At 43.2% G+C, this 26,487-nt stretch overlaps 3 protein-coding genes across 6 annotated transcripts; 1 reads left to right on the plus strand and 2 right to left on the minus strand.

The window, feature by feature from the left end:
- Window positions 1-12: 12 nt before the first annotated feature.
- LOC105565687 (vacuolar protein sorting-associated protein 13C) lies at window positions 13-15,141 on the minus strand. 3 transcript variants are annotated; one of them, XM_012019089.1, is made up of 35 exons: window positions 15,008-15,141; window positions 14,862-14,948; window positions 14,566-14,763; window positions 14,029-14,483; window positions 13,369-13,892; window positions 12,792-13,260; window positions 12,343-12,708; window positions 11,756-12,231; window positions 8,463-11,655; window positions 8,196-8,375; window positions 7,955-8,116; window positions 7,719-7,882; window positions 7,522-7,642; window positions 7,209-7,433; window positions 6,923-7,138; window positions 6,545-6,586; window positions 6,258-6,323; window positions 5,504-5,707; window positions 5,206-5,343; window positions 4,972-5,118; window positions 4,755-4,903; window positions 4,524-4,635; window positions 4,224-4,462; window positions 3,909-4,071; window positions 3,590-3,806; window positions 3,306-3,481; window positions 3,109-3,228; window positions 2,911-3,032; window positions 2,521-2,834; window positions 2,341-2,462; window positions 2,102-2,271; window positions 1,865-1,979; window positions 1,570-1,701; window positions 1,337-1,501; window positions 13-1,229 (listed from the first exon to the last, which is right to left on the minus strand). In XM_012019089.1, the coding sequence occupies exons 1-35, from the start codon at window positions 15,105-15,107 to the stop codon at window positions 1,182-1,184; spliced, it is 9,897 nt and encodes a 3,298-aa protein (XP_011874479.1). In that variant the 5' UTR covers window positions 15,108-15,141; the 3' UTR covers window positions 13-1,181. The 3 variants fall into 3 exon arrangements, with proteins under 3 accessions (XP_011874479.1, XP_011874480.1, XP_011874481.1); XM_012019090.1 differs by lacking the exon at window positions 6,258-6,323; XM_012019091.1 differs by lacking the exons at window positions 6,258-6,323; window positions 6,545-6,586.
- Window positions 15,142-15,694: 553 nt separating this feature from the next.
- Window positions 15,695-18,201, plus strand: LOC105565686 (BRCA1-associated protein). Its single transcript, XM_012019088.1, has 4 exons — window positions 15,695-16,127; window positions 16,194-16,497; window positions 16,587-17,095; window positions 17,181-18,201. The coding sequence occupies exons 1-4, from the start codon at window positions 16,049-16,051 to the stop codon at window positions 17,987-17,989; spliced, it is 1,701 nt and encodes a 566-aa protein (XP_011874478.1). The 5' UTR covers window positions 15,695-16,048; the 3' UTR covers window positions 17,990-18,201.
- On the minus strand, window positions 18,136-26,461 carry LOC105565685. Of its 2 annotated transcripts, XM_012019086.1 has the most exons (19): window positions 26,195-26,461; window positions 25,617-25,855; window positions 25,145-25,441; window positions 24,777-25,010; window positions 24,479-24,709; window positions 23,899-24,329; window positions 23,538-23,817; window positions 23,006-23,280; window positions 22,638-22,848; window positions 22,303-22,550; window positions 21,999-22,191; window positions 21,773-21,927; window positions 21,366-21,665; window positions 21,018-21,247; window positions 20,512-20,896; window positions 20,203-20,379; window positions 19,876-20,037; window positions 19,535-19,760; window positions 18,136-18,718 (listed from the first exon to the last, which is right to left on the minus strand). In XM_012019086.1, exons 1-19 carry the CDS (start codon window positions 26,290-26,292, stop codon window positions 18,483-18,485), a joined length of 4,608 nt encoding a protein of 1,535 aa, XP_011874476.1. In that variant the 5' UTR covers window positions 26,293-26,461; the 3' UTR covers window positions 18,136-18,482. The 2 variants fall into 2 exon arrangements, with proteins under 2 accessions (XP_011874476.1, XP_011874477.1); XM_012019087.1 differs by lacking the exon at window positions 26,195-26,461 and having other exon boundaries at window positions 25,145-25,436; window positions 25,617-25,821.
- Between the last annotated feature and the right edge of the window lie 26 nt (window positions 26,462-26,487).

A 26,487-nucleotide genomic window follows, 5' to 3' on the forward strand; every position in this document is an offset into this window, starting at 1 on the left:
ATGCAGAAAATAGTTGTAATGTAAGTTTATTGTCCAAGTGCTGCAATAGAACTCTATGTACAGTTCAATTAATTCAATACGTAATAAGCACAGTGTGTACACTATACACATACAAGTAACAATTGCGTCGTCGCACGGGTGAAATCTTTGGTTTCAATTAAAACTTTTCGCGGAATCGAGCGAAATCAAATTAGTTACAAAGATCGATTACGTTAATTATTATATAACTTAAGTTTTGTTACACTTCTAATTATTAACTAGTATTAAAAAGAATAAAACGAGGTAGAAATATCACCGATGCACAATCATTTAGGCGTTCAAGCTCAGTAATAAAATTTATTACGTCTTAACAATGCATCTAATCGATTGCGTCAATGGCATTCGTGGTAAATCCTATTTAATATTTTCACCGGATACCATCAGCAGAAAGATAATTAAGCGCGTTACTTAATTAATTTATATATATATATATATCACCTGAGTGATGACGCTCGCGTTACGATGTAATTAACAATACGGCATGTTAGTGATGTGTAAAATTAACTTTCTATAAATACAAAACAATACCGGTTCACCGGATTTTCTTAAAAAATCTGCATAATACTTCAACACAAGTACGTAGGAGTAATTTTACTGTACGGTTTTAATTCAGTTTGTCAAAATGAGATTCACTTTTCTGTCATTTTGTCTCATTTCAACTTCTTTACAACAGGTTACTTTTACGTCTTAAACTTTGTTTGACCGTAGTAAACGGTAACTCTCTTATACTCGACTAAACGATTCAAGTTACGTAATTAATATTTCGTTTTCGACTTCATTTGACAAATGTGACGCATCCTTCGCATCGATCTAACGTTGTTCGTTCGGCAATGATACCGATACCGCGAACGAGCTCTGAACATTTGTATAATAAAGTGTATGAAAAAGATCCCGTATATACACTCTTCCACACGGTTTCTTTCGCTACTTGATACATTAACTAGCGTTTATCTGATTGTTGCGATTACACGGTATCAGTCTTATAAACAGTGTCTGTAGAAAATGTGCATAGAAATTGTGCAAACTCGCTCGCAGTGTTCGCTCGGAAATGAAGCTTGCTTGCTCTTTCTTTTGCCTTTTTACTTTTCCTATATAGCTCGAAAGCGTTCGAGCACGTTTTCTCGTGTTTGTGAGTTGCTGTGTTATATTCCGGATTGATTAACCTGCTCCTGTATTTTACCGCACAACAGCTGCGGGAAAGATTAATCATGAGAGACGATCAAATATAATGCAAAATAATATGATGTTTGATAGATAATATTTTTGCGAAACTATACAACTCGTTGGTAATACGTACTTGTTTAACATTATGATCCGTTATTAAGAGTATCTTTGCCTGGTCTGCACTGCCGAATAGACCACTGAGTTTCTTTCTCTTATTAGTGTCTTTAAGAACAATCTGTACACCTTTCTCTACGACTCTTGCTTCGCTCAATTCGTTCCAAGTGTAACTCCAGTCAACCTGGAAAAACAAATGACCCAAGCACATAGGACCAATACTAACTGTAATGAATTGTAATAAATACTAACCCGCCAACCACCAAACAAGTCACTGTGTTCGACGTACGACAATCTTTTGTCAGTGAGTAATAGCACGTCTTTGTTAATGAATACATGGTAGACATAAACATCCGTGTGCGCATATTTCCCCTTTTCCAATTCCTATGGAAGAGAAAGAGAAGATAAAATGGAAGACTTTTGTACAAAATTTAATTACACACATTTCTTTAATAAAGCATTTACAATTAACTTTCTCCTTCGTAAACCTTTGTACCATAATATTAATAACAGACTGTCTACCTAAAATTAAAAATGGCATTCTTACCATCAATATCTTGTTGCCTTCGGCTTCATCCTTTATGTAGGGTCTAACAAGACTGTCCGGTTGGAGAAATCTAGGCGATCGTACTCTCCTTGCTTCCTCACTCAGCTCGGTGGCTCTGAAACGAATGTTAAAATGTTACCTCCATATTTGCACGTACTACTTGGGCTAATTTTATGAACAATTTCCAATTTTAATTGTCTTATTCATCAAGTTGTGAAAAAACTACTTTTGCATTACCGTCTGACAGCTCCAAAGGAACCACTTGCAAAGTCGATAACACCAGCCGTAGGCCTGGTAACCAGTCCAACAACACCCTTTCCAAATCCCTTGAAGAACCCTTCTACACCTTCTTCCCTCGCGCCCGATATGGGTTTCGTTACTACACCCGTTACACCATCGACTACACCCTAGGCGAGGCGAGATAAATAATTCGTAGATGTATCAAATTAATTAGTAGACTAACGAATGCCTCTTACCATAACTAAACCCTTTCCGCTTCGTGCGAGACCCTCTTGTAAGTTAGCGGGCTGCTTGTTGAGCTGTTCTTGCCTCTTTCGTTGATAATCCTTGTCGAAGGTCAGAGCAGCTATACCCTTGCCTACGCAAAAATAGACGTATAACATAACATAATTTGGAGGAAACATCGAGACACACACCCATCGCTCCTGTAATCTTGGAGACAGCGCCCGCCATTCCACCGACAGTATGGCCCAACATGCTGCGCACTCCGAGGAACAGGCCCTCCGCGAACTCCCCTGGACCTTGTATAGCCCCTTGGAAGGGTTCGTAGAACAAGTCCTCGATGCCCTTCATGGTGCCGATCACGAGCCCGTATGGATTGCCGATCACATCGAGTCCCAACACAAGTACATACGCTTGTTTGATCGCCTGGCCCGCGTAATGAGTACTCGCCTCGGAAACGAGCTGCTTGTGCGTCATGAATACATAGTTTCTCTCAAAGTACGCCAATCTGCGCCAATAGAAAAGTACAAGACTACCAAGTCTAATCTTTTAAACAAATCTCTCCAATTGCATCAAGGCCTTACTTGAACACAATATCGTTAATATCCGTCAGCGTCACGCCGATTCCTTGCAGCAGCACATTAAGTACTTGCGGCAGCGCCGATGGTCCTCCTCCGCTTCCGGTCATTGAGAAACTAATGTGTATCTGTATGAACGAAGAAAGGAATACAAGATGATGTCAAGTTTTTTCCATTTATTATATCGAAATGCGAGAAGCACACCTTGAGAGGCGAAAAGTGCAGCAGATCGAAAAAGTTCTTCTGCTCGGCCGTGGTGATGAGATTAACGTGGTACATTAACGGTTCGTTAACGAGTCTCATGTCCGTGCGGAATAAAGCGCTCTGGAACAAACGAACGAGACGATCGTATCGATCGAAAACAATTGGAAATATATAAATCTCAATATCCCACTTCTCACCTCCTCGGCATCGTTGACCTCGTTCGCCTCGAGCAGACTCATTATTGCATTTATGAAAACGATGTCCACTTTGATGTGAAACTCTTGCACGAGAACCTTAAAGTATCGGAATTGCTGCACGGTGCTGTGCTCCAATAGGCGCTTGACCATGCTGAGCTCCGCAAAAGGTTTCATCACTACAGAAAACAATAAATCAATGAAAGAGTTTGGGGAGAAATATATCAATGAAATGTCACAAGAGAGTTAACGAGAGAAATTGTTTCTCACGTCATATAAATAATAACCTGTACTCTGCGTGACGCTCTTTGGTGGTGGCACTGGAGCTAGTATAACTGGAAATACGCACTCCGACAGCTGATTATCAATCTGAAGCTTGTTGATCTTGGCATGCAGCTGTACTTGATGCATCGAGGTACGGTATTGTAGCCAAAGCCCAGTCTGAAATGTACGTCGCATATATCTACGATGCGGCCTCAGCATCTCCATATTTAGATAATCCACCTGAGAACAATATATGTCACCACGTAAAGATCAAGTTGGATTCCTGGTTTAGAAATTAAAATCCGAGCTCTAGAATCGAGCGTTCAACTTTTTGCTCTTTACCATTAGTTTCGGCTCCAACATCATCCGATAGTCGGCATCTTTGCCGATTTGCAACTCCCTAATGTACCGTTGATATCCCTCCTCAATTGCATAGACTTCCTTGGCATTTAACGCTCGCCATCGACCGCCAAGGGATTTACACGTCTCCCATATAATTCCCGAGCTGAATTATCATAGAATCGTATTTATTTTACACGATGGCGCATATAAAGAGAGCAATTGTCATTTCGTTAAATATTATCGAATTTTAATTGTGTGTGAAACTATAGGGTACATTTAAATAAAATTTAACATTAAAAGTCGCAATATTCTCACCTGGCAATACACATGTACAGCAACTCGGATTTGGTAATATTGTTCACGAGAGAGAATCCAATACCATGGATGTTCAGCGTGATTTCCTGATCTATCACTTCCAGGTCACCGGCCAGCTGACAATCCTCGGCGATCTTTAGATTTGTAGTGAACAGCAGCACTCGCTGAGTACCGTCCAGGAACGAGACGTAGAATAGTTTCTCGTCTACATCCGGCAGCTGGAAGGTTCCAAGATTATCCTGGAAAAGAACAGAGGATTCTTTACTTGAACAAAGACCCTTTGTCCTTTTTTCCGTTTACCTTGCGAAGATTGTCTTCGATGTCCTTGCCGTTGTTATCCTCCCAAACCAGTTTTCGCGGGCCTGCCGGATTCTCCCACGTATAAAACATTCTGTTATACGACTGCACGGACCTGTCGATACATTGTACAGACATGCAATCGATTTGTATACAACTAAATCTTGATACTCGACACATCTTGATAATCTGGCATCAAGTTTAACAATCACTCGAGCGCATTCCGTAACGTACCTAACATTAATCGAACCTTTTTCCCACAGATTAATGGCATGTGGCGTATGGTTGACGATCAAAGCTGGTGCGTTGCCTGGACTGTAGGCCGACATGGAGATGTAAACGCCGCCCTCGCTGATTTGTACATCTACATTGATCCCTCCGTACTGTGGTGCAAATTAAATCATATGTAATACAATTGTTGATTATTTTGGTTAGTTGCGCTCTTTTTTACCTTATTGTCCAATTTCAGCAGAGTCGTGTGGCTGTCGGTATAAATAAACGCCGCAGTTTTCTCAGGCTGACCTGCGACTTTGGCTTTCAATGTCTTGTTCTCGTGCTCGGTTCTGGGCCACAAGGCCGCACATTCACCAGGAGGCACCTTGGCATGCAGCAATGACATTATAGCGCAATATTTCACTAGAATATTTGAGCGATACGGTAATCGAGTTGTTTATATCTAACGTACTTTAACCGCCGGATCGGCCGGTCGATCACCCTCCTGGCATTCTATGAGGAAATCTGCATTGTTGATAAGTATGTAGTAGGGAGTAAACGTAATCTGCTTGGTCAACGAGTTGTACGTCAGTTGATTGTTTACCCCAATCTACAAGTAAGAGAAAAACGAGAATTTTACCACTTGCATTTTTTTTACTCCTTCTTCTTTACTTCTTATGCTCTCATGTTCTTATGTTCTTACGTTCAGCACAAACATCCACCTATTACTAATACACTTTAACGAATAGCATAAAGTAAAATATAAGAACCTGATATATCATTCCGTTGTATTTGCAGGCTACCACACCCTCGCTACCTGCGACGTCGATGGAGAATTTGTCAGACCACTCTCCATCCTCCACTCTGATCATGGCTTTCTTCTTGCCGAAGAAGGCTTTGGAGCGGAACGAAAACAGAATAGGTCCCTTAAAGTGCTCCGGGTGGTACAAGACGTTTAGATAATCGTCCGTAGTCTGAAAAGAGCAATCGATACAAGTTAATCTCACTCAACTCGTCAAAAATAATTCTTTCGGTACATCATGCAATTAGTAAGAACAAGTACCAAACACCTTCATATTATTAGCTCGTTATACAAACTTTGTCGAGTTTGCGAACGGGATATTTTGTCTATTCCTAGTATCTAAAAAAATGCAAGCGAAACGCTGAGACATTTGAGAATCGATGGATTCGCCATACGCAGCGATTCAACAAATCTAAAATTGGATGAGAAGAAGGAAAGGGAGGACTATGACAGTATAAGTAAACAGAAATTAGCGTGTGTGATAAAGCACAATTACACATGTGATGTGGATAACGTTTATGTGTGAGTACGCTTTATGTTTGATAAGATGCAACTGTTAGAAATTAGCATGACTAACACGATGATAATCTAACACAGTTTGTGACGTTCAGTTCCGGTTCCAGATACGATTAGATTAGACGACGGTTATTTCATAATAATTGATAATCTTGCGAACACAAGCACGAGAACAGCGATAATATTGAAATAAAGCGATGCGTCACCGCGCGCGTTTTCCTCTTCCTGTACTGTGCGCGTTGCCGATGGGGGTTCATAGCGGAAACAAATTTCTGAAAGACGTTTGCATATACATTTTCACGAATAAAGCGTTAAACATCGATGTCCAGCCGACAATAAATCAATGTTGATGAAATTATTTTTAAGTTATTATTAATAATCCAATAATTTTATAGACTTGGACAAAATTCTGATTGCTAATTTTGCTAATAATACAAGATGACTATTTATACGAAAAGCACAATAATGTGGCACGATAACAGGAAATCTCTACCTTGATCGGACTCGAGTGCTCTTTGCCACCCTTACTTGACTTCTGTAAAATAATGGAGCATGTTGAATACAGGGCTCTAATCAGGCAAGATGCAGTGCTGGGTTAGTATTGCTAGATATACATTAACGAAGGAGGAGGGGGCACGAGAAAGGCTGAAGACCGTTCGGGCGAGGAAGCATACGTTAGCAAGTACGACGTAAAAAGGGTGCATGTATGAGTAAAAAATTTCACACACTGTTTGAGCGGAGCAAAAGAGGCTCTCTAGAACACGGTTGAGTGTTAAAAAAACTCTTAGAGAGCTCTAGAAAGAGATTTTCTTTGGCAGATGTAAAGATCGATAATAAATTGCAAATTGTACGCAGAGGCAAAGAAACATACTCTGTAGGACAGCATTAAACCAGTCTTGTTCAGCATCCAGAAGGGACAGTACAAGGCCATGACGATCGAACTGTGCTTGTAAGACGTGTGCATCCCGAGATCCAGGATCACCTTTTGCACGCTATCGAAAGACTCGAACGACCATACCGCAAACTCCGGTGGGTTTGCCACAATCTCTCCTTTGCACGACCAATCTTTTTCGAGGTAATTGGGCAGCTGTAATTTACTTAATATGAATAAATTCTCAAATATCTTACTATATATATATATATATATATATATCTACCTTGATTATTATATTTGATTTGACTGGATCAATCGTAGGAAGTTGCAGAGAGGCACTTGCTTCGAGTAAGCTCTCCTGAGCGGTGCCAGGCAAGCAGATAATGATGTCGATCGGTAGGAAATTCTTCAGGTACACAGATGGGTACAGGTGTACGTTGTAAACGGTACTAGCCATAGTGTATCGAGTGGTATTCTCGAAATACACCTGCTCGATCTCTCCTACAGCCTGTACAAACGGATATCCCTTATTTCTCTACTATTCATCGTTCATCAAGTATCTCATCATGGAAATTATATGTGGAAAGAACGTTGACCTGTATGTAAAATGGTTCTGTGGCGTCCCGTTTGGTTCGCGACTCGCACTTTAATAGCTTCGTCATGGAAACAGTTTTCTGCAGGTTCTTCCAGAGGAATGGCTCGACCGATACCATATATCTAAAGAAAATTAGATCCGGTTGAAAATTTCGTGGAGCTAAAACAATGTTATTAATGTCCAAAAATGCGAACGTACCCATCGACACTGAAAAACAGCCAATAAATGTTGATCGGAGTGTACACGGCATCTAGAGGTAAGTTGAGCTTCTCTCCCGGTGCGACTGTACCTACACATTCCACCTCATTTCCACGTTTTGTCATGTAATAAACAGATATAGGCTGCGCGAAATGATTGTGGACCTACGACACGCGGGAAGAAGCCGATTAACTCAAGTATCTCAGATGAGACAATTCCCCTTTTCCTCTATTTACCTGAAGTACACTTCGAAGAGTAACGATCGTGCTCCCCTCCTCCACAATGATGTCTGATATGATACCCCATTCTTCGGAGCCTTCCTTCCGGTGCTTCAGAGAGAAGAATCTCCTATCCGCCCTCAGCACAGGTATCGCCAGTTTGCCTTGAATACCTTTGAACTATTCAAAATATCATTATATTATGTCCAACTCTAGAGTCTCGAAGAATCACAAATTCTACGTCTATTTAATAACTTACAGATATGGAAAATTTATTGTCTTCTCTATCCTTCACCGCCTCTACTTTTAACTGCTCGAGAAGACGCGCGTCACCCAACTTGGACGTCTTGGGTGCGAGCTCTATCGACGCGCCAGTTTCAAGGATTACCTCCATATAGGAATCATTGTGGTCTCGCGTTGTCGATCCGTCGTCAAAAATCTACAAGAGCCAAGTCATTTTATATCGATCGACGGATATTAATTAATAAAATGATACGAAGCAAACGGACGGAATATACGTAGTGACCTTGAAAAGGCTGTGCTCGAGGTCGAGTATTATCGCCAGACCGGTCTCGTTCTTGAGCACGTACGGCGCCATTTTCCTGGTAGGCCCTTTGCCGCTGGCCTCCATAGCCGAGGAAAAGGAATGTCCGAGTTGTTTGAGGACATCCAGACACGTCTTGGTCACAGTTATCTCGAGATTATCAGAGGACGTAACGTCGATGGACATCTTAGTAGACTGGTGCAGCTCCTCGGGTTCGCTCTCCGAGATGGGGCTGATCGCACTAGCACCTCTCGAGTCTAGCGTTATGTCGTTAAATTGGATCTTCGTTTTCAGTTCCCACGGCGTCGAGGCGCGTTTGCCGTTATCGGAGCTTTCTATCGGCTCGATCAGCGGTTCCCAGAGCGCGAGGCGGCTGTTATAATACGCCATGATCATCGACATTGTGCAGTCTACGCTCATGGATTTTGTGCTCCAATCGTTGACACTGCTTTGGAAACCCAGGTGAAGCAGCAACATGGGCAGAGTTTTGTTGCCGACACCCGCCTCCAGGGTGAACAAGATCGTCGGCGCCGAGACGATCGCCAATTCGGGCTTGTAGGCCGCCACGATCTCGTCCGCGTCGGCCGGATACGTAATCTCTTCGAGCGCTTCCATCGCGACTTCTGTTTTCAAGAACCAATAATTATTCTCTTCAAAGGGAGTGACGATCCACAATCCTTCGTAATTAGGCTCAGGCTTAACAATCTCCTTGTCCTCCTCCTCCTTTCTCGTTACCGTGTGAATGACCTTGTTCAATATCTCGATTACACCTGGCGAAACGGAGACGTGTACGTCTGTGCAACAGACCTCCAAATGAAGCCCTTTGCCTTCTGGCGTGGAGCCAGCTACGCTGATGCTGCACGGTCTCAAGACCTGATAGATCCAGTCGGCCCTCTTGGCAGGATTGTATATCCCCGTCAGCAACGAGAGGTCTTTAATGGAACCCGCGATCACCTGGTGCTCCCCCATTACGCGTACCTTGAGCAACAATTCTGTATTCAGTACTATGCAATTCGAATTGATGTCGTCCATGTCCTCGAGTAGGATAATATCCGGCTTTTCCACGTGCAGATTTACAGTCAACATCTTGGCCGTCGAAGCAGCCGCCGACTGCTGTTGCGCTGCTTTCTTCTTTGGCATCACCAATTCGGTCCTCGAGGAGGCAGCAACGGCCGTCTTGTTCGGCGCGGTATCCGCATCGAAGAAATCCTTGATCTTCATAAGGTAATCGAGGGATACGATGATGCTGAAAGAGAAAACTCGCACGTCGACGAACGTGTCGTTCGGGCTCTGGCGCACCGTCACGTCCAGCATACTCCTGGCCTGGCCGTACTTGGCGTGTCGTCCTTTGTCGAGCTGATCCTCGCTCGGCCCTCCTGACAATCCAGGCGCGGTGGCGCTGCTGGTCCTCTCCATGATCCGCACCAGCGAGCCCTCTCGGCTCTGTCGCGTGTCGTCTAGCGTGCAGTTCATCAGCAGGATCGACGTGGCCAGTAGACCGTCCGCGAACACGCGGCCCTTGACGGCAAAGTGCGTGAGGCTGAAGCGCGCCAATCCATGCTCGGGCAGATGCAGCGGCGACGCTTGCGACTGCAGCAACTTGGAGCCGCCGGTGAAGAGATTGATCACCAGACTGTCCATTACGAACTCGAACTTGACGGACGTGTGAGCGTGCCGCTCCTGCGCGTCATCCGCCGATGGTGCCTCTCGCGACGCGTCGATCTCATATTTGTACGCCGGCTGGAGCTCACCGCATTCGGGCTTGACTTGACCAGATGCAGGCAGGGCTTGCTGCACGGGTTTCGAGTCCTCGAACGTCTCGCCCAGATTCTGCTCCAGCACCTTGAGAATCGTAGCGTAGTCCTCTTTGCTCAACAGCAGATTGATCCTGTTCAATCTGCCCGACATATCGATGTCTGGTATGGCAGTGAACCAGGCGGTCGACAGATTGCGCTTCATCAGCAGCGTAAACGTTACCGGCTCGAGCAGCAGCACCTCGTTCTCGCTGGTAAATCTCTCCGTGTTCAGCCGAACTCGAGATAGCTTCAAGTTTTGCAGCTCGATCTTCATTTCATCTACCACGGGACACTCGTTGGTCTCCTCGTTCGTCACGTCCAGCTTCTTGAAGACGTTACGTATCACGAGATTACCCATGTCTAGCATCAAGCTGTGCTCGTTCTTGGAATTCATCGGCACGTATATGACGGGCGCCTTGATCCTGATACTCAGCTCGATGCGCGAAGCACTCTCCTGAACATCCTTGATGTTTGTCTTTGCGGCTTCCGCCGCTGCCGCCGACGCGTCTTTGATAGCTTTCTGCGCCGCTTGGAAGTTGTTGAGGAAATTCATAAAGCTGGCAACGAAAGCATTCAGGAAGACAATGCGATGGCAGCCCATCGTAACCTTGACGGACATGTGGTTCTTGTCCATTTCCCAGTGCTCGATGTTGTATATCACCGTTTGGATTTGCAAAGACTCGGTAGATCCTTCCACAGCCACGATGTCCTTGTACACGGAAGCAGGATTGAGATCCTTGATGCTGATGGAGGCGAGATCGGCGTTCACTTGCGAATACGAAGACTTGCTGAGAAAGTTGACGCTGATACGCTCAACGTAGAGCGCGGTAATGTCCCGGGCGGCGCTCGAAATCTTTAGATTGATCGAGCCGATCTTGGCATTCACCTTTAGATCGATGCATTCAACGGTTTGTTTCCTGCGTCGCCCAGGGGGTCTTAATCGTTGCTTCTGTAGCTGCTCCTTGAAGAAACCGGAACTCTCTTCCTGGATGGAGGTCAAACGGATCGGCCGAGGGCGCTCGACCTCCTTCTTCCGAGCACCTTCGAGCGAGCTCATTCGGTCCTGAATGTATGTACTGAATCGTAGCAGCTCGATAAGCGCTTCTTGATGTAACAGCGTGTCTAGCGAGGTGAACTCTAGTCGAAGCAGCTTCACGACAGAACCGTGGCGCGTGGCAAATTCTGGCGAGCGTTTGTTCACGTTGACATATTGCACGACGACCAAATACTCGTCCCTGCCGGCCGACATCGGCGTGTTAACCATGAAGATGTCCTGATTTTCGTAGAGCTGCCGGATCTGCACGCCGCCCAGTCGCAGCTGCACCACCTGATCGTATGTACGCTGCAGCAGTTCCGCCTCCAGCTGCAGCACCTGGAATCTGAGAGAAACCTTGGAATCTTGAGAGAGAGTACCTTGTCGCAACAAGGTATGGGAGAATAAATGAAAAGCAAAAAAGAAATGTATTATGCGCCGCAAACCTGATGAATTCCGATGACTCGCCGTCGTCGTCTCGTTGTCTGGACACTGACAGCTTAAATTCCTTCATCTCGAATTTCATCTCCAAGTCAGTAGTCTGCTTCATCGACACGGCAGCGGTTTCCTGTTGCTGTTTTCTCTTGTCGGCGATGCTCGATATCGTGCTGCCGAGCTCCTTCAGCGATAACTGCGAAATGGATTTGGAGAGAGAGATACGCTGCAATTCCGCTGGTTTTTCCTCCTCGGGTAGGGAGATGCTCTGCGCGATCGAGAGTGCCTGCAGTAGTCGAACATCCGTTATGTTGACGGCAACTGACGGCAGGTGACCAAGAAGCCGTAGTTTTGGCAACAAAGGATCGTCCGTCACCAGACACTTGTGGAACTGAACTTCCAAAGTAGTTGGATGGAGCAATGTCAGGGAACTCTCGGTACTTGCCAAAGCTGATCGCCACTCTTCATTCGGCAGCGAGACCAGCACCTGGCAACAAATCAATTTTAACATAATTGATTTGTAGAAATTTCTCTCTCTCTCAGTATTACTTTACATAAATTTTTCTACTCAACAAGTGCAAATAAAAGCTGTTATTACTTGAAAGTTGACTATCTTCAAAACGAATTTGTCGTAGCTGTGCTCCCTCAGATGCAGCAACACTTCCTCTTCGCTCTTGCCTATGCTAACCAGTTGTTTAACGCTAACGCCAGCCATGTCGCTCTTGCCCTTCTCCAGGGAATGCATCTTTAGACTACCTAGATTCACGACGATTAACGCCTTCGAGTCATCGTAGAGACCGCCGTGCGGTACGATAAGTTGCGACGCCTGCATATCCACTTGTATGTCCAACACCGAATGTTTTTCTATAGCATATTCCAGCCCGAGCGCCGACATTTCCTTCAAGCCCTCCAACCGTTCTGCCGCGGCTGTTTGCAGCTGATTCAACGTTGAAGAGTCTTGCACCTATAAATATTTCTCAATATTAAACAGTTTGCAACGAAGAAATTATAATTAGATGAGAATTCGATTCGAGAAAAAAAGAATACCTTAAACATGTCGATCAGTTCTACAATGGTTTGCGCATCGTAGATGATGTCGACGGATCGAGACTTGACAATTACACGATCACCGCACAGCTTATCGATCGGATTCTTCTCGTAGGAGACCGACAGCAGGGCGCTATCAGAGCTGCCGTGTTCCGGATTGAAGAGCGAAGGCACGCGAGCATTCTGCGTCACGCCCAGCAGTTTCATGTCGCTAATAGAGGCACTGACGAGGATCGCATTCGCAGACGGCCGCGACTTGAAGCCCGTCCGTACGCCGTGTAGCTGCAAGTCCAAGACGCATGGGTGCTCCTTGTCTGTGTCCAGCAGAGTGATTTGCAGACCGTGCAGAAGGAAACGTGTGTCAATTATTTCGTACGTCTCTGGATAGTGCGCGGGTGCGCTATTCTCTTGATAATCGATTGCCCGATAGAGCTTCTCCTTCTCCTGCGGCGTCATCGCTTCTTCGAATCTGAGCCATTCAAGTGAAACCAAGTCACATCAAGTTCCAGAAACCTCTAGGATTATCAGAAAACTCGACGTAAAAGTTGTCAACTTATTTATTATACGTTTGACAAACCTGCGCATGATGGCTGCAGCCGAATTGAGATCCTTGGTCTCCTCAGCCTGCGAACTGGTCCACAGAAAACCGAACCAACCTCGCTTCGCTTTCAGGCTCTTCTCTCGCTCTGCTAGCCTCTCCACTTCCATTTCGATTTGCTGTCGAATAATCACCAGGTTGAAAATGTCCAATGTCGTTTCACAGTCCGTCAGCCGTTCATCAATCTCCTTTGCCAACTTCTTGGTCGTCAGCTTTGTCTGATAGGCCTCGGCGTAGGCGCGGCAAGTGTCACGGTGCTGCTTCATGTGGTTCCAGTCCCAGTTACGACGACACCGTCGCACCGTCTCCTCGAGGACGCAGGTGTACGCGAAATGCCACCACTCCTTGTAGTGGCCGCGATACGATGTCAGATTTGGTCGGTATTTCCGATACGGCGCGGCTTTCCTCGCCTGATCTAGGCCCTCTCCCAGCCGCACCAAGGTCTGATATTGGCGCTTCGTTAGGCCAATCCGTAATTTCTGCATCTCCAGGTCGAGCCATACCTGGACGAAAAGAAGCAAGGTACGAGATTCAAACTATATTCTCTAGTCTCTCTCTCTCTCTCTCTCTCTCTGCGAGAACGAATCAACTTGAACCAATTGTAAGGGATAAGGGATAAGGGATATGTCGTTAAGTCACCTTGGGGATAGTGTAGTTGCTACCATCAGATTCGGGCTTGGGATTGAGTTTGAGCTTGGCCTTGACATTGATCGGTCCTAGGAGATATCGGTAGCCCGTTGGAGTGTAGTCCATAGTTGCGATGCCACTACAAAAAAGAGTGGAATACGTGGACTGCGAGCTCTTGCTATACTGCTCCACGCTTGTATTGAGGTAGACGGCCAGCCCGTCCAGACCGCACAGTTTGAAGATCTGCGGAATGGCATACATGTCCTTGAGATTGCCAGTGGTCTCCCAGGAGCCTGTACAGCTCTCGAGGACAAAGGTATTGAGGGTAAAGCCAACGGAAAACGGATGTTCTTTGAAGGTGACATGATCCTCGTACCGCACGTGAATCCTCTTGATCTCCACATGAATGTTCTTGATCATGCGAGCGATCAGCTTCTCAACCATCGAATCGTCCAGTTTCTCTTGCGCTGCAAGAGTCGAGACATAACAAATCCGCGTGTAAACAGTGAATTGTTATCGTCGTTACAACAGTTGTAAGAACTTGGTTACATTTTATGTCCGCCAACTGTTTCCTCTTTTCCACCCTCTCGAGCTCCGCTCGTTTAGCTTCCAACCGCGCTTTCGTCTCCTTCTCTTCATTGTACGAAACTTGACTCGTAGGTACCACCAGTATAAACAGCTCCTCTACTATCGCATCGATCTGACCATTCCACATATCTTTGAATGGAATCTTGAGTATTAATTTCCCTGAAATATATCTCGTAGTAATTTTTACCTCTCTCCTACGATACCAAGTCAGAGTCTGAAATTATTTCACAGACTTATAATGAGTAATATCTTAATACCTAAGCGGCCATATTCCAATCTCACTGGCAGATCCAACACATCCAATGCGGACTCTTTTATTAACAAGTCATTTAACACGAGATCACCTGAAAACAAAGAGTTTGTTGCAATTTGAGCGAAAGGATTGAGTCGAGTGCGTTCTTACCTCCCCAGAGGCTGACTTTAAGCTGCGTATAGTCCAAGTTCTCAATATATTCACCAATCACCTTGTTGAGGAGTTCGGCAACGATTGACTCAAAGACCATTTTGCTGTCTGTTTCCTTCTCGTTTCTTCTCAATCTGAAAATTAAGTTATCAAAATGTGTCTGGTGAACTGTGGGCAGTAATACTTGGTGAGAGCTAATTATCAAGAGGAACCGCATTTAACACTCTGACGCACCATGTCGATGTGATTGACTAGTTAAAATAATCTTATCATTAAATAGAGAGATAATGCATGTCTAAGAGACAAGCTATCTGGGAACATAAATCTGGGAACAAGTATACAATTTGTGAGATAAGTAACGAGTCTCTTACGTTAGCAGTACGGAGCGTTGGTCAGTGGACGGATTTGAAATCCACAGAGAGCACGTCTCCAAACGCGCCTTTTCTTTCCAGCCTACATTTGTAACGAACTTTACACGATATTTACCTCTCTCGTTGCGTCAGAGTAGGCAATGATTCGCATAGAGAATTACAGATGGGCGCGATATACTGCGATATACGCGGGGTGAAACACGAGTCAACAACGGGATGGACGATCATAACCTTGAAACGGATCACTGTTCTTTTTCCGTCGAATTACGTCATCGAGTTTCCGACTCGAGTAGTTCCCCTACGACTCTTACGAGCCCAGACCTGGGCGGCCCAATCACATGATTCACATGTCACGTCCGGTTATGTCACTCGCCCCGCTCGCCCCGCTCGCCGCGACGCCAACATTTCCCAGCTGATTGTGTTGTGACTTGTGAGAGCAACCAAGCCGACTGCCGATTGCCGAAGTGCCGACTGCCGATTTCCGGCGAGAACGGTGGAGAACGGCCTCACGCGCGCCGCACGCGCATCTCTAACCTCCAACCAGTCCAACCACTCCAACCTCCAAGTAACCTTCCCCAGCACCAACTCGGTGCGGTCCATCTGTTCTCTAGTAGAATCTCATATAAATGGGCGTGATTGTGGTACGTTTATCGTAATTTAATTATGTGGCATGAATTCGTCCGCCGTCCTGGTGTCTCTGTGCGTTATTCGCATCGAGACTTGTGACTCGGAGCTGGAAGAAACCACCAGTGAGCATCAACGTATCTTGTTACAACTCGATTCCTCGAATAATTGCTAACAAACCAATGTCGTAGGCACCATGGCTGCAAAGAAGACGAGAGGTTGCAGAGAACCAAGGGATATCAACGTCGAGACTTATACAAACCTGGCGGAAACCACATCCGCGTTACTGTCCAGTCAGAGCACAAGCAAGCCACATTCGTTCTCGAGAGCCAATTCCGAAGAGACGTCCTTTGCCAATTCCAATCATGTCGCGAGTTCTGCTCCGGGAGAGATAACCGGTGCCGCCGCTTGCACCTCACCAGATCAAATCAGTTTTATCTCTGGAAACCCCTTTGTCGAAGTTACCAAGGGCATCCTTCATCTCTTCAAGGAAGAGTAAGCTTTCACGCTTTGCTCCTCACTTGCAAATTCCATATTATTAGGTATTCGCATACGTGTAATCACACTTTCTTCTTTCGTTACAGTGAACTGACTGAAATGCGCTGCGCTGCGGATCGCAGCCACACCATCTGCATCCTGTCGGTACCGGCGACAATGACTTGCCACGATCTTTTGACTTTCACCGCAGCTTGCCATCAGGACATACAATACTTTCGAATCCTCAGAGACGGCAGCCCCAACCAGTACATGGCCCTGATCACCTTCAGGTCGTCGAGCGCGGCGAGCGAGTTTTACGAAACCTTCAATGGTGCTCCCTACAACTCTCTCGAACCAGATGTGGTTTGTCACATGGTGTTTGTATCCCGAGTCGAAGTAGGGGACAATGGAATGCCTCTGAGCGGGCATACAGAGTTGCCATCGTGTCCCGTCTGTCTCGAAAGAATGGACGAGAGTGTCGATGGAATCCTGACGATACTGTGCAACCACACGTTCCACTCCAGTTGCCTCGTCAAATGGGGCGACACATCCTGTCCGATCTGTCGATACGCCCAAACGCCAGAGCCACTGGCGGACAGTCGTTGCATGGAATGTGGTAATTGCTTAGCTCTCTCTCTCTCTCTCTCCCTCTCGAGTCATTTATTACTCCAATCTCTATTATGCTTGCGAAATCTATTCAGTTGCAGATACTAGCAACGATGCACTGTGGATTTGCTTGATCTGCGGCCACGTAGGCTGCTCGCGTTATCATCAGGGTCATGCGTTCGAACACTACCGGGACACGCACCATTGCTACGCTATGCAGTTGGGCAACAATCGCGTCTGGGATTACGTAGGTGACAATTTTGTGCATCGGCTACTGCAGGACAAAGATGGTAAGATGGTGGAAGGTGGTCACTCGGCGATCAAGAGCGAGGGGGCCGCTGTAGAGGACAAGGTAGATTCGGTACAGTTAGAGTTTACGTATTTGCTAACGTCACAGTTGGAGACGCAACGACAATACTATGAGGAGAGACTCAGCCGCTCGGAGCAACGTTCCATGACAGAGATTACTGAGCTGAGGGATAAATTTGAACAAGTGCTCGAGGAAAACTCACAATTCAAGAAACAATTCGCGACGTTCAACCGTGACAAGCAGATGCTGGATAAGCGTCTGCAGCATTCCACCAATAAATTGGCACAAATACAAACGGAATTGACGGAGGAAAAAGATTTACGAAGGGCCCTACAATTGAACCAGACTTCCTGGCAGACGAAATGCGAGAAATTACAAGATGAATTGTCTACCAAAGAAGCAGAGATCACCGACTTGAAGGAGCAAAACCGGGATCTCATGTTTTTCCTCGAGGCTCAAAAACAAATCGACGAGTCCGCCGATCGAAGTGAAATTGCCGCCGGACGTATCGTTATTCCTCCAAGCCCTAAAGACGGGAAACCGTCGGGGACGTCTCGATCTCGGGGACAGAAAAATCAAAAGAGGCCAAATTAATTTTCTCCGACCTGTGTCGCCTTCTTTTCAACTACGTTTCGCAATTCTTCGTCAGTATGCAAATGTAATATTTCGAATATCACACGATAGCAGCAACGATTATAACTCGAGGAGAAGGAAAAACGCTATACATATGTAACAAGGACGGCACTGCAGTTACTTTTTATTACAGTTTTTGTGTGAGGAAGAAATAATATACTATTTTGCTATAACCATTGTCCGAAATTGTCTTTTAATTTATATAATATATTAACTTAAAGTAAGTTTAAAATTAATATCCTCCGGATTTTCTTTTTAGAGGCGGCAAATTCAAATTTATCCTCAAAACGCGATCCAACGTTATATGCAATGATTGTTTTGTGGACCTCAACACGTACCCTTAGCTTGCCGTTTCGTCTCTTTTAAGTAAATTATGATGTCAGAAACGAGAAATTACATAAAAATTTCCTCCTGCATTATTACATCTCACATCAAGTTGGTTGTTTTATAAATCTCATATATTCTCATCCCGCTTGAATCCTGGATTATCATATTGAAACTGATGTGAATTCGACTGTCCTGGTTGGAAAGAATCCTGGTTTGAAGGTCTCAAATTATCAGCATCGTCATAAATGCCATATGACTTCCGAGTCTGTGTTCTTCTCCTTTTAGCTAAAATTGTTGATCGCCTCCGCTCAAAGGCACTAAATGCACTTTTCGGCATTTGCGAGGACATGCGTTGCGATAAACCTGCAAAATAGACGAGAGATATTCGGGGAAAAGTATTAGATAAAAGTATCAAGTGTGGTAATTAATGCCATAATGTATGTTTAGAACGTTTTTGTTTGCACTATCTAGAGGTTGACCAAAGAAGCGATTACTCGAGATTGCAAGATTGATTTTATAAATGTATCTTTTTTTTTCCGTGTGTTGCTTGAGACATCAATTGCCTTTTTATAAATCCCAATCGTAATAATGTATAAACATCTTGGTTAAAGACAAGGGTAAATCGCTATTTTTTTTAACAATTCATAAGTGTTTTACGAGTGTTTTTATGTAGTCCATTTTCACACGTACTACACGTATGTACACATTGTCAGTAGGGATAACCGAAATGTGGCATATCTTTGTCCGTGCGTTTCAGATTGCATTTCAGTTCAACAGTAATTAGTACGTGACGTTATAGTAAAAAAATGATAAATAAATTTTGTAACATGTTTTAATTTTGATTCCCTTGTCAATAGTTTACTAAAAGTATTTGTTTGTTACGCTCGATCTCTCTCGTAAAAGCAAACGCGAGCAAGAAACGATGATTTGATTTGCAAGTACGTGACATTATCGCTTCCTCCCTGTTTCTTTCATCGTGATGTTGTCCCACAGTTTCACATTTAGTATAATATTCAAACATGTATATGTAAAATAAAAATACAAAATGTACAATTCAGAAGATGAGTGCGCGCTCAACTCGATTAAATCTCGAGAATTCTCTCCTTTAATTTTATTAGCACCTTCAATGCTTGTACATAAAGCACGAAACTTTCAAGTAACAATTAAAAGCAATTATACCTGAATTTGGATCGTGAAGCTTCCGTCGAAACAATTTTTCAAAGTTTCCCAATATCTTCAACGATCTCTTTGACTTTCCCGTTAATTCGTGTGTATTTTGTTGTTTACTGGGACAAGTCACGGTACTTCGTCTAAATTCGAATATCATGTCGTCCTCCACCATACGTTGAAGCATCTCTGCTATCTTATCAGCGTGTTTTTCAAAATCGCCGTCTTTCGAAGGAGTCTGAGGGGAAGAAAGTATTTAACGCGAGGGGAAACTAGTTGAATTATGTTGCGTATTACGAAGAGGATAAAATGCATTTTATATTGATAAACGTTTCTTTTTCTTTTAATATTACCTTAGTGCAAGAAGGAAGTTTCGTATTGGCGAGTACATGGGAAAATGTGTCGAATCGATGAACTAACATGGCACAGAACTGGATACCTAATATACTAATGAACGCGGCAATAAATAGACATCCTATCGGTTCGAGTCTTAAATATTCTTTTGTTACATGTACCTGTAAGAAATTTATTTTATATAATCGTATAACAATTTAATTGCTAATTCATCAAGTTTAAACAAGTTGATTTGTTTCAATTGTAACATTATTAAATATATAACTTTGTGAAATTATAATTACTATTACCGGTGTTGTTGTTGTTATTATCATCGAGGTACTTACATGATTTCCTTGTAAATTAAATGTAATATTATACTTCATTCCAAGTGGCCATTGCAAATGCAGTGTATCTTTGTTTAACTGCATAAGAAACACGATCAACACAAACAAGGCATTTAACATGAAGAATTTTGATAAATATGCATCACGAGAGTTCATCAGTTCCTGAGTTATTTTGTTCTAAAAAGAATATAATTTTGTAATATATCGCTATAAATTACAAACATGTAAAATAATCATACAAGAAAGTTTCATCAACTACTTGGCCTATTTTTCTGCCTTTTTTGCAGGGTAAAGATAGATCCAACTCACTTGACTCTCCTCATCGCTTTCAATGGGTCGCAAATATTTTCCAATCAAATCTTTCCAAAATTCTTCCTCATCGTTCGATAGGAAATCTACCACACCTCTTCGCAGTCTTTCATCTTGAAGCCAATAAGGACTAATAAGGAAACTACGATCCTGGCTCGAGGTTGCTGACACCTGCGTCAGAACATCACTTTCATCGTCATCGTCATCGACATCCTTGTAAATGACATTTTCTTCATCACTTTTATCGGTTATATGTTGTAACTCGATTCCTTCACGCATTTCCTCTTCTATTGTCTCTTCCATGGGAAAATATGGTCTTTGGTACACATTAGCATTAGAAGATGATTGGGCAACATTGTTAGTTTCCATGTTTACTGCATGTAGTCTATAATTATCAATAATTATATTTGTGTTGTAGGTAAATCTTTTAAGTAATAATGATTACAAGTTATAATAATGACTTTCGATGATGAAGTTTCATCATGACTGTAAATAATAAGTCGCACCTGTCTAATAAGTTTAGACGTTTGTTTATCTGTTGTAGAGAATCGTTGATTTCACTCAACCGCTTCTCTTCGTAATTAACTCCTGAATGTACGCAGCAGACACATTTGAAAAGATTTCCCAAGGAAAACTCCAATGAACCTTTTTCATTCTTGTCTTGCTTATTTTTCTTTCCTACCATGAACCCGGATAGATTGCTGATTGCTGCGGATCTCTGCTCCTCTTGAAGAGTCTTTTTTTGCAGTAATTATAACATAATTATTTTTCAGAATTACATTCCACGTGAGTGAGTGTGTTTAAAGAAGTAATCTGCTCGGAATGAAATAAAAATTCGAGAACGGTAGACTTACGACACTCGGTTTCTTCGAATCACGCGTGCCCCATGTAACGTTATGCACGTTGAACACGGAAAAGATAATTAACAACATATACATGGATGGTACAGTAATGTAATAAATAACACCGCAAAATAGACAAGTTGCTTCTTGAGGATGTAACAGACCAGCTACTGTCATTTGGCATGCGACAATGAAGAAGAGAAGACTACTAGGTGCGAGCCAACCATCTTCGGCGATTTGCAACATAATTCCTACCAGGACAATTACCATCACTAAGCCATATATAGCACTGATAATTTCGGCTACTAATAACTGCAAGGACACGTCTCAGTAATTATACTGTCAATAAATGCTGTATCAATTAGATTCAAAATATCTCCTCCTTTTTTGAGATAAGACCCCACTCGCGATTTACGTACCTGTATGCGTTCCTTACAGGTGAAGCAAACTCCGACAAACACACCAATGGGGATTAGATTGTACCAAAAACTGGACCAATTGTCGATATGAAACGCGGCGACAAACGCGCCAACCAGCATCAAAAATATCGTACCTGGTCCCAGGATTGTACTCCCTGAAATACAATAATATTTTATTGATTTAATAAATAATAAAAATCTGTCTTTATTATCAGTAGATACGTACCCATGAGAATCCATTGATAAGCAATGTACAGCCACGAGATATCTTTATTCACCTCCCTCGTCTCTTTAGCAGTCATCAACAAGTCGAAAATATTTGCGACAGTGGAGGGAATCCATCTCCGTCGTTGTATGTAGAAATCTCTAAAGAGCTCTGGTGCGTGTGTATACGCATCACTCGCCGCCGAATATTCGACCTGGCGGAAACGAATTGATCCTAAGACTCGACGCTATATTCTTGTACATACACGCGAATTCTCTACCTTTTGTATATTCTAAACTCACAATCGTGTTGATTGATGACTTACCCGGGAACCTACTTGGAGAAGCAATGTACAGAGCCACCGATCCTCACCTTGGTCATACTGAATGTAATGTCTAGCTTCGGTAGACTTGGTAGCATATTTCGCCATTACATTCGGTTGCTTTAACGCTTTCGCTCTAAAGAGTGAAAAACAGCCAGGACTACACAGAACGCAGCCGATCGTATGTTCTGTAGATTTTTGCAACCAGTGGCCAATAGCGTATTCGAATTTTTGAAACCAAACCATTGGACCTGTAATAACAAACAGTCAAATATATGCAATCGCTTTTCCGTATATTACAAAAGTAAGCTGTTATATATATAGTTATAATTTGTCACCTGATCCGACGGGATGTATTCGGCCACACGCGGCACCAAGATCTCGATCCTTTTTCATCAGATCCACCAGAACTTTGACCGCGGCTGGTCGAAAGTCGATATCTCCGTCTAATGTAAGAATGTACATGTTCTCGGCAATAGTCTCTTTCCGCTCTATGTCGATCGGTTTTGCCATAAGGCGAAGGCCCAAAAGATAATACATGTACATTACCTAAAAAAAGATGAAACGAAAGGTACATCTCTCGGATTCTTCTTCCGAATTGGATAATTAAATTGTTCTCTAATAAAAGTTTAGCCATTACGTGTGCGCGTGTCATCGTAACATTTTTATTAGAGAACGACTCGATGTGCACAATATGTTCTCACACCTGACTCCATCGTTTCCTGTATCTAATCTTATTTTTATCCTTGAGGTGAACGAATAATTTAGTTTCGCCTGGCAACGTCCACACAAGACGACCCCCGTAAGGCGTCGGATATTTAGTAGGCGGTGAAGAACGCATGTACAAGTTTTCCACATTTTTTTGAACCGTCTCCACCAGCGTAATTACATATTGATTGACTTGCGTCTCATTTTCATCGTGATTGCACAAACCAACGCAGCCGTGCATGCAGCAAAATGCATCGTCGAAGAAAATGTGCGCTAATGAAGCGTATAACATTTATTCGACCAAATGTATTTCATCATTTTCCTTTTTTATTAACAAATTTTTCGCAATACTAAATGTAATTCTCGTCTGACCAACGTTACGATAGTTGTCAAGTAGACAGAAGACTAAATTTGCGTACGTCAACGATGATTAAATTTCAATTTTCCTCGTGTACCATGTTTAAAACATTATAATATATATATTAAGGTGAATCTAATTTTTAATTTTGATTGACAATCACGCGACTCACTTTCCAATTCGTAATAATCCTCGATGTGAACCTTGTAATGTTTCTGCGTGACGCGTATCGCACACTGATCCTTATCCAATCGCAGAATACTGCCTACCAAGTGATTCATCTCATTCTTCTCTTCATGCCACATTGTAGCGCACGCATAGATTCTCGTCACTCGATCTTTACGTTTATCGATTGCCGTCGTATCCTCCGGATCATCCTTGTCAAGGTCCTGTTCGATTCTTCCAATGTTTAAACTAATATCGTAATTAGCTTCGAGTCTTAGGTCACCATTCTGAAATTTCAATCAAGAGCTTTTCGATAATCAATGTAATTGTGATAATAAATAAAGAAATGGAAGAGATTAATTCTTTACTGGAAGTTGAGCGTCCTTGTCCTTCTCCTCTCGCGTCTCTTCTCGCTCGATATTTTCATTCTGCGTTCTTCTATTTAAAGCTAAACATTGGTCAATCATAAGCGAATCGTAAGTGCTCGTAGAGAAGATTCTTTCCGCTAGTGCCAGTCTTTCGTTATCGGTGGTCCACAGGTGCATCGAGATCCATATCTGCGACATCAGCCATATCAGCCATATCAGCCAAATATACCAGCTGGAAAGAAATTCCTTCCAATTTGCAAACAAGAATTCCTCGAAGAAAAGATAGTCAGGTGTAACGTTGTGAAAGGCACAGATGTTCTCGTGCCTGGCGGCGCACAACGTCACGACCAAACACACCGCTCCCAGGCTAGCCAGATTCGTTGGAAGCGCGAAACCAAACCGATGCATGTGGGTTCGGTAAGCAAATTTACCTGAAAAGTTGAAACGTCCTTTGGACGTGTCTTTGGACACAGTCTAAATTTGTACAAAGAGCTTACCGCTAGCTTATCCCCCCTATCTATTACTAGTAGATATGAATATTATTATTTTATACATTGTATATAATTGACTTTCGACTTACAAGACTGATACATCGTCATGGCGCAAGCGGCTTGAATCGCAAAGATATAAAGGGGTGTATGGGTAGTGAATCTCGGTGAGAAGAAGCTCGTAGCCTTTATTCCTTCGCATACGTTAACAACGAGAGCACCTGCGATAAAAATGAATATCCTCCAAAGGGAGATGTAGCCTTGTACGACGTGCTGATCTGATTGAACATCTTCTTTTGCACGGGATAAAAATCGCGCCAGACCTATGTTTTAATCTTATATATTGATTTCTTTGTTTTAATCAATCAGTTTTTACAATATACAACGTACCAAGGTTGCTGTGGGACGACACAAAGTTGCTCCACCAGCGACTCGAGCACAAGGCGAGGGTAACGGGAGAGAGCCACGTAAGTCTTGCATCGATATCGTACTTGGCAAGATATAACATCAAAGGCCACAACATTCCACTAACTTGGGCGGTTAGTGCCAATGCGTCAACGACTTTCAGTAATCTTAATTTGCTCGCCGACACATCTCGGCTGTCTTTGTTTCGCGAAAGTAGATCTAAGAATTTAAGTGGATAACAAGCCAATATACTTATAAGAAGTAAAAACAGTAGCTTTAACAAGACAAAGATAGATATGTGACTGCCGTTGAAAATGAATTCATTAGAAAGGAAAATTAATTTACGCACTTACTCAATATTCCTGGGACGAAACATAGGCAACAGAAAATGGCGGCGCCTTGCACCGCACCGATTTCCGGTAGAATGACAAAAGCCAACAGCACTAAACCGATAGTGTGGAGCGTGTCCATCAGTACCACGAGCAGAATGCTTCGTTTCTTTGACATCCTTGGTCTCCCTTTGAATAGGTAGTGCCACAAGGTGTTTAACACTCCGATGCATTCCGGCACGAGAAATATGAAAATCAGACACCATGTCCATTTTACCCGGGCATCCTGCGTATCTTCGGTAAGGGGCTCCTCTAGCTTCTCTAAGGAGTTTTGCGTAAAGGAATATATCCGATAAGAGGAATTGGATCCCTCATCACTTTTATTTCGCCAAGAGGGTAATATGTGATAAACGATAAGAGATAAAACGAGGTCTCTTTGATGTCAATAGAAAAGCCCTCAGCTATTAATTTCAGCTTGAAACGATTGAAATCTTACCCGTCTTACAATTATAGTAGGGCAGCGATTGGTTTTTTCGTAGCTGCGCAGCGGCCAATAGAACAGCCAATTTAGACGTGATGCCGCTGCATAAAACAATAGTGAACAGCAACCCATAAACGAATATCTTTAAGATTCTAATGACAATCTCAAAGAACCTGTTACTTCGCATAGATCCACTTTTTGGCGGAGGAGGAAGACATTCGAACATGTCCCACGGTGGAACGTCCTTCAGCAAACTGGAAGCCACATTATTCCCCGTATTTCTTCCGAGCTCAGCATTTACCAACTATTTGCTTACTATTATTATCTCATCTCCCTCTTTTTCCTCTTAACATTGTAATTGCATTCTCCTTTTCCTCAACATGTATATTCGTTCGTTCATTCGAATTCATCTACTCTTTATAACAAATCATTAAGTTGGCGCATAAATTTGAGAGAAGAAAAAGCTAATCGAAACAACCTCTTTTTCTCGAGATACCACAATTTGGTAAAATTTTAAGTCGTGTATTTACTCGTTGGACCAGATTCATTCGATTTCTCTTATCTTTAGAAAATACAATTCTCCAAGCACATACCTCTCTTCTTCAGTTTCGTCAAATTCCGAGCTGCTGTCTTCATAGTAATCGTCAAAGACGCTAATCCTCGGTTCGTTTTCACGGTTTAGAGGCAACATATTTGCAAATCTTGCGACAATTCACAATCGCGACAACCGCCGAAATTGATACATCGTATGCTTGTGGTAAAATTTTTAGGCGCGTCATCGATATTATCATCGCGGCGCGATAAGCCTAGATAAGACTTATAATTTCGACCAATTCAGATAATGATAAGAAATATCTTTGGATACGCGCTTGCCATTTCAATGATC

This window comes from Vollenhovia emeryi, unplaced genomic scaffold, assembly GCF_000949405.1.
Source record: "Vollenhovia emeryi isolate VEMERY1.0 unplaced genomic scaffold, V.emery_V1.0 DF939150.1, whole genome shotgun sequence".
Lineage (NCBI taxonomy): Eukaryota > Metazoa > Arthropoda > Insecta > Hymenoptera > Formicidae > Vollenhovia > Vollenhovia emeryi.

Coding starts and splice junctions, on each gene's coding strand:
- LOC105565687 (XM_012019089.1), bottom strand. CDS start 15,107: ATGGTCTTTGAGTCAATCGTTGCCGAACTCCTCAACAAGGTGATTGGT. Junction 5,119..5,205: donor CGGCCGATCCGGCGGTTAAA/GTACGTTAGATA, acceptor CTGCATGCCAAG/GTGCCTCCTGGTGAATGTGC. Junction 1,230..1,336: donor CGGATCATAATGTTAAACAA/GTACGTATTACC, acceptor TCTTTCCCGCAG/CTGTTGTGCGGTAAAATACA.
- LOC105565686 (XM_012019088.1), top strand. CDS start 16,049: ATGAATTCGTCCGCCGTCCTGGTGTCTCTGTGCGTTATTCGCATCGAG. Junction 16,498..16,586: donor CTTCATCTCTTCAAGGAAGA/GTAAGCTTTCAC, acceptor CTTTCGTTACAG/TGAACTGACTGAAATGCGCT. Junction 17,096..17,180: donor CAGTCGTTGCATGGAATGTG/GTAATTGCTTAG, acceptor AAATCTATTCAG/TTGCAGATACTAGCAACGAT.
- LOC105565685 (XM_012019086.1), bottom strand. CDS start 26,292: ATGTTGCCTCTAAACCGTGAAAACGAACCGAGGATTAGCGTCTTTGAC. Junction 23,281..23,537: donor GGATTATTACGAATTGGAAA/GTGAGTCGCGTG, acceptor ACGCTTCATTAG/CGCACATTTTCTTCGACGAT. Junction 20,038..20,202: donor TTAATTTACAAGGAAATCAT/GTAAGTACCTCG, acceptor AATTTCTTACAG/GTACATGTAACAAAAGAATA.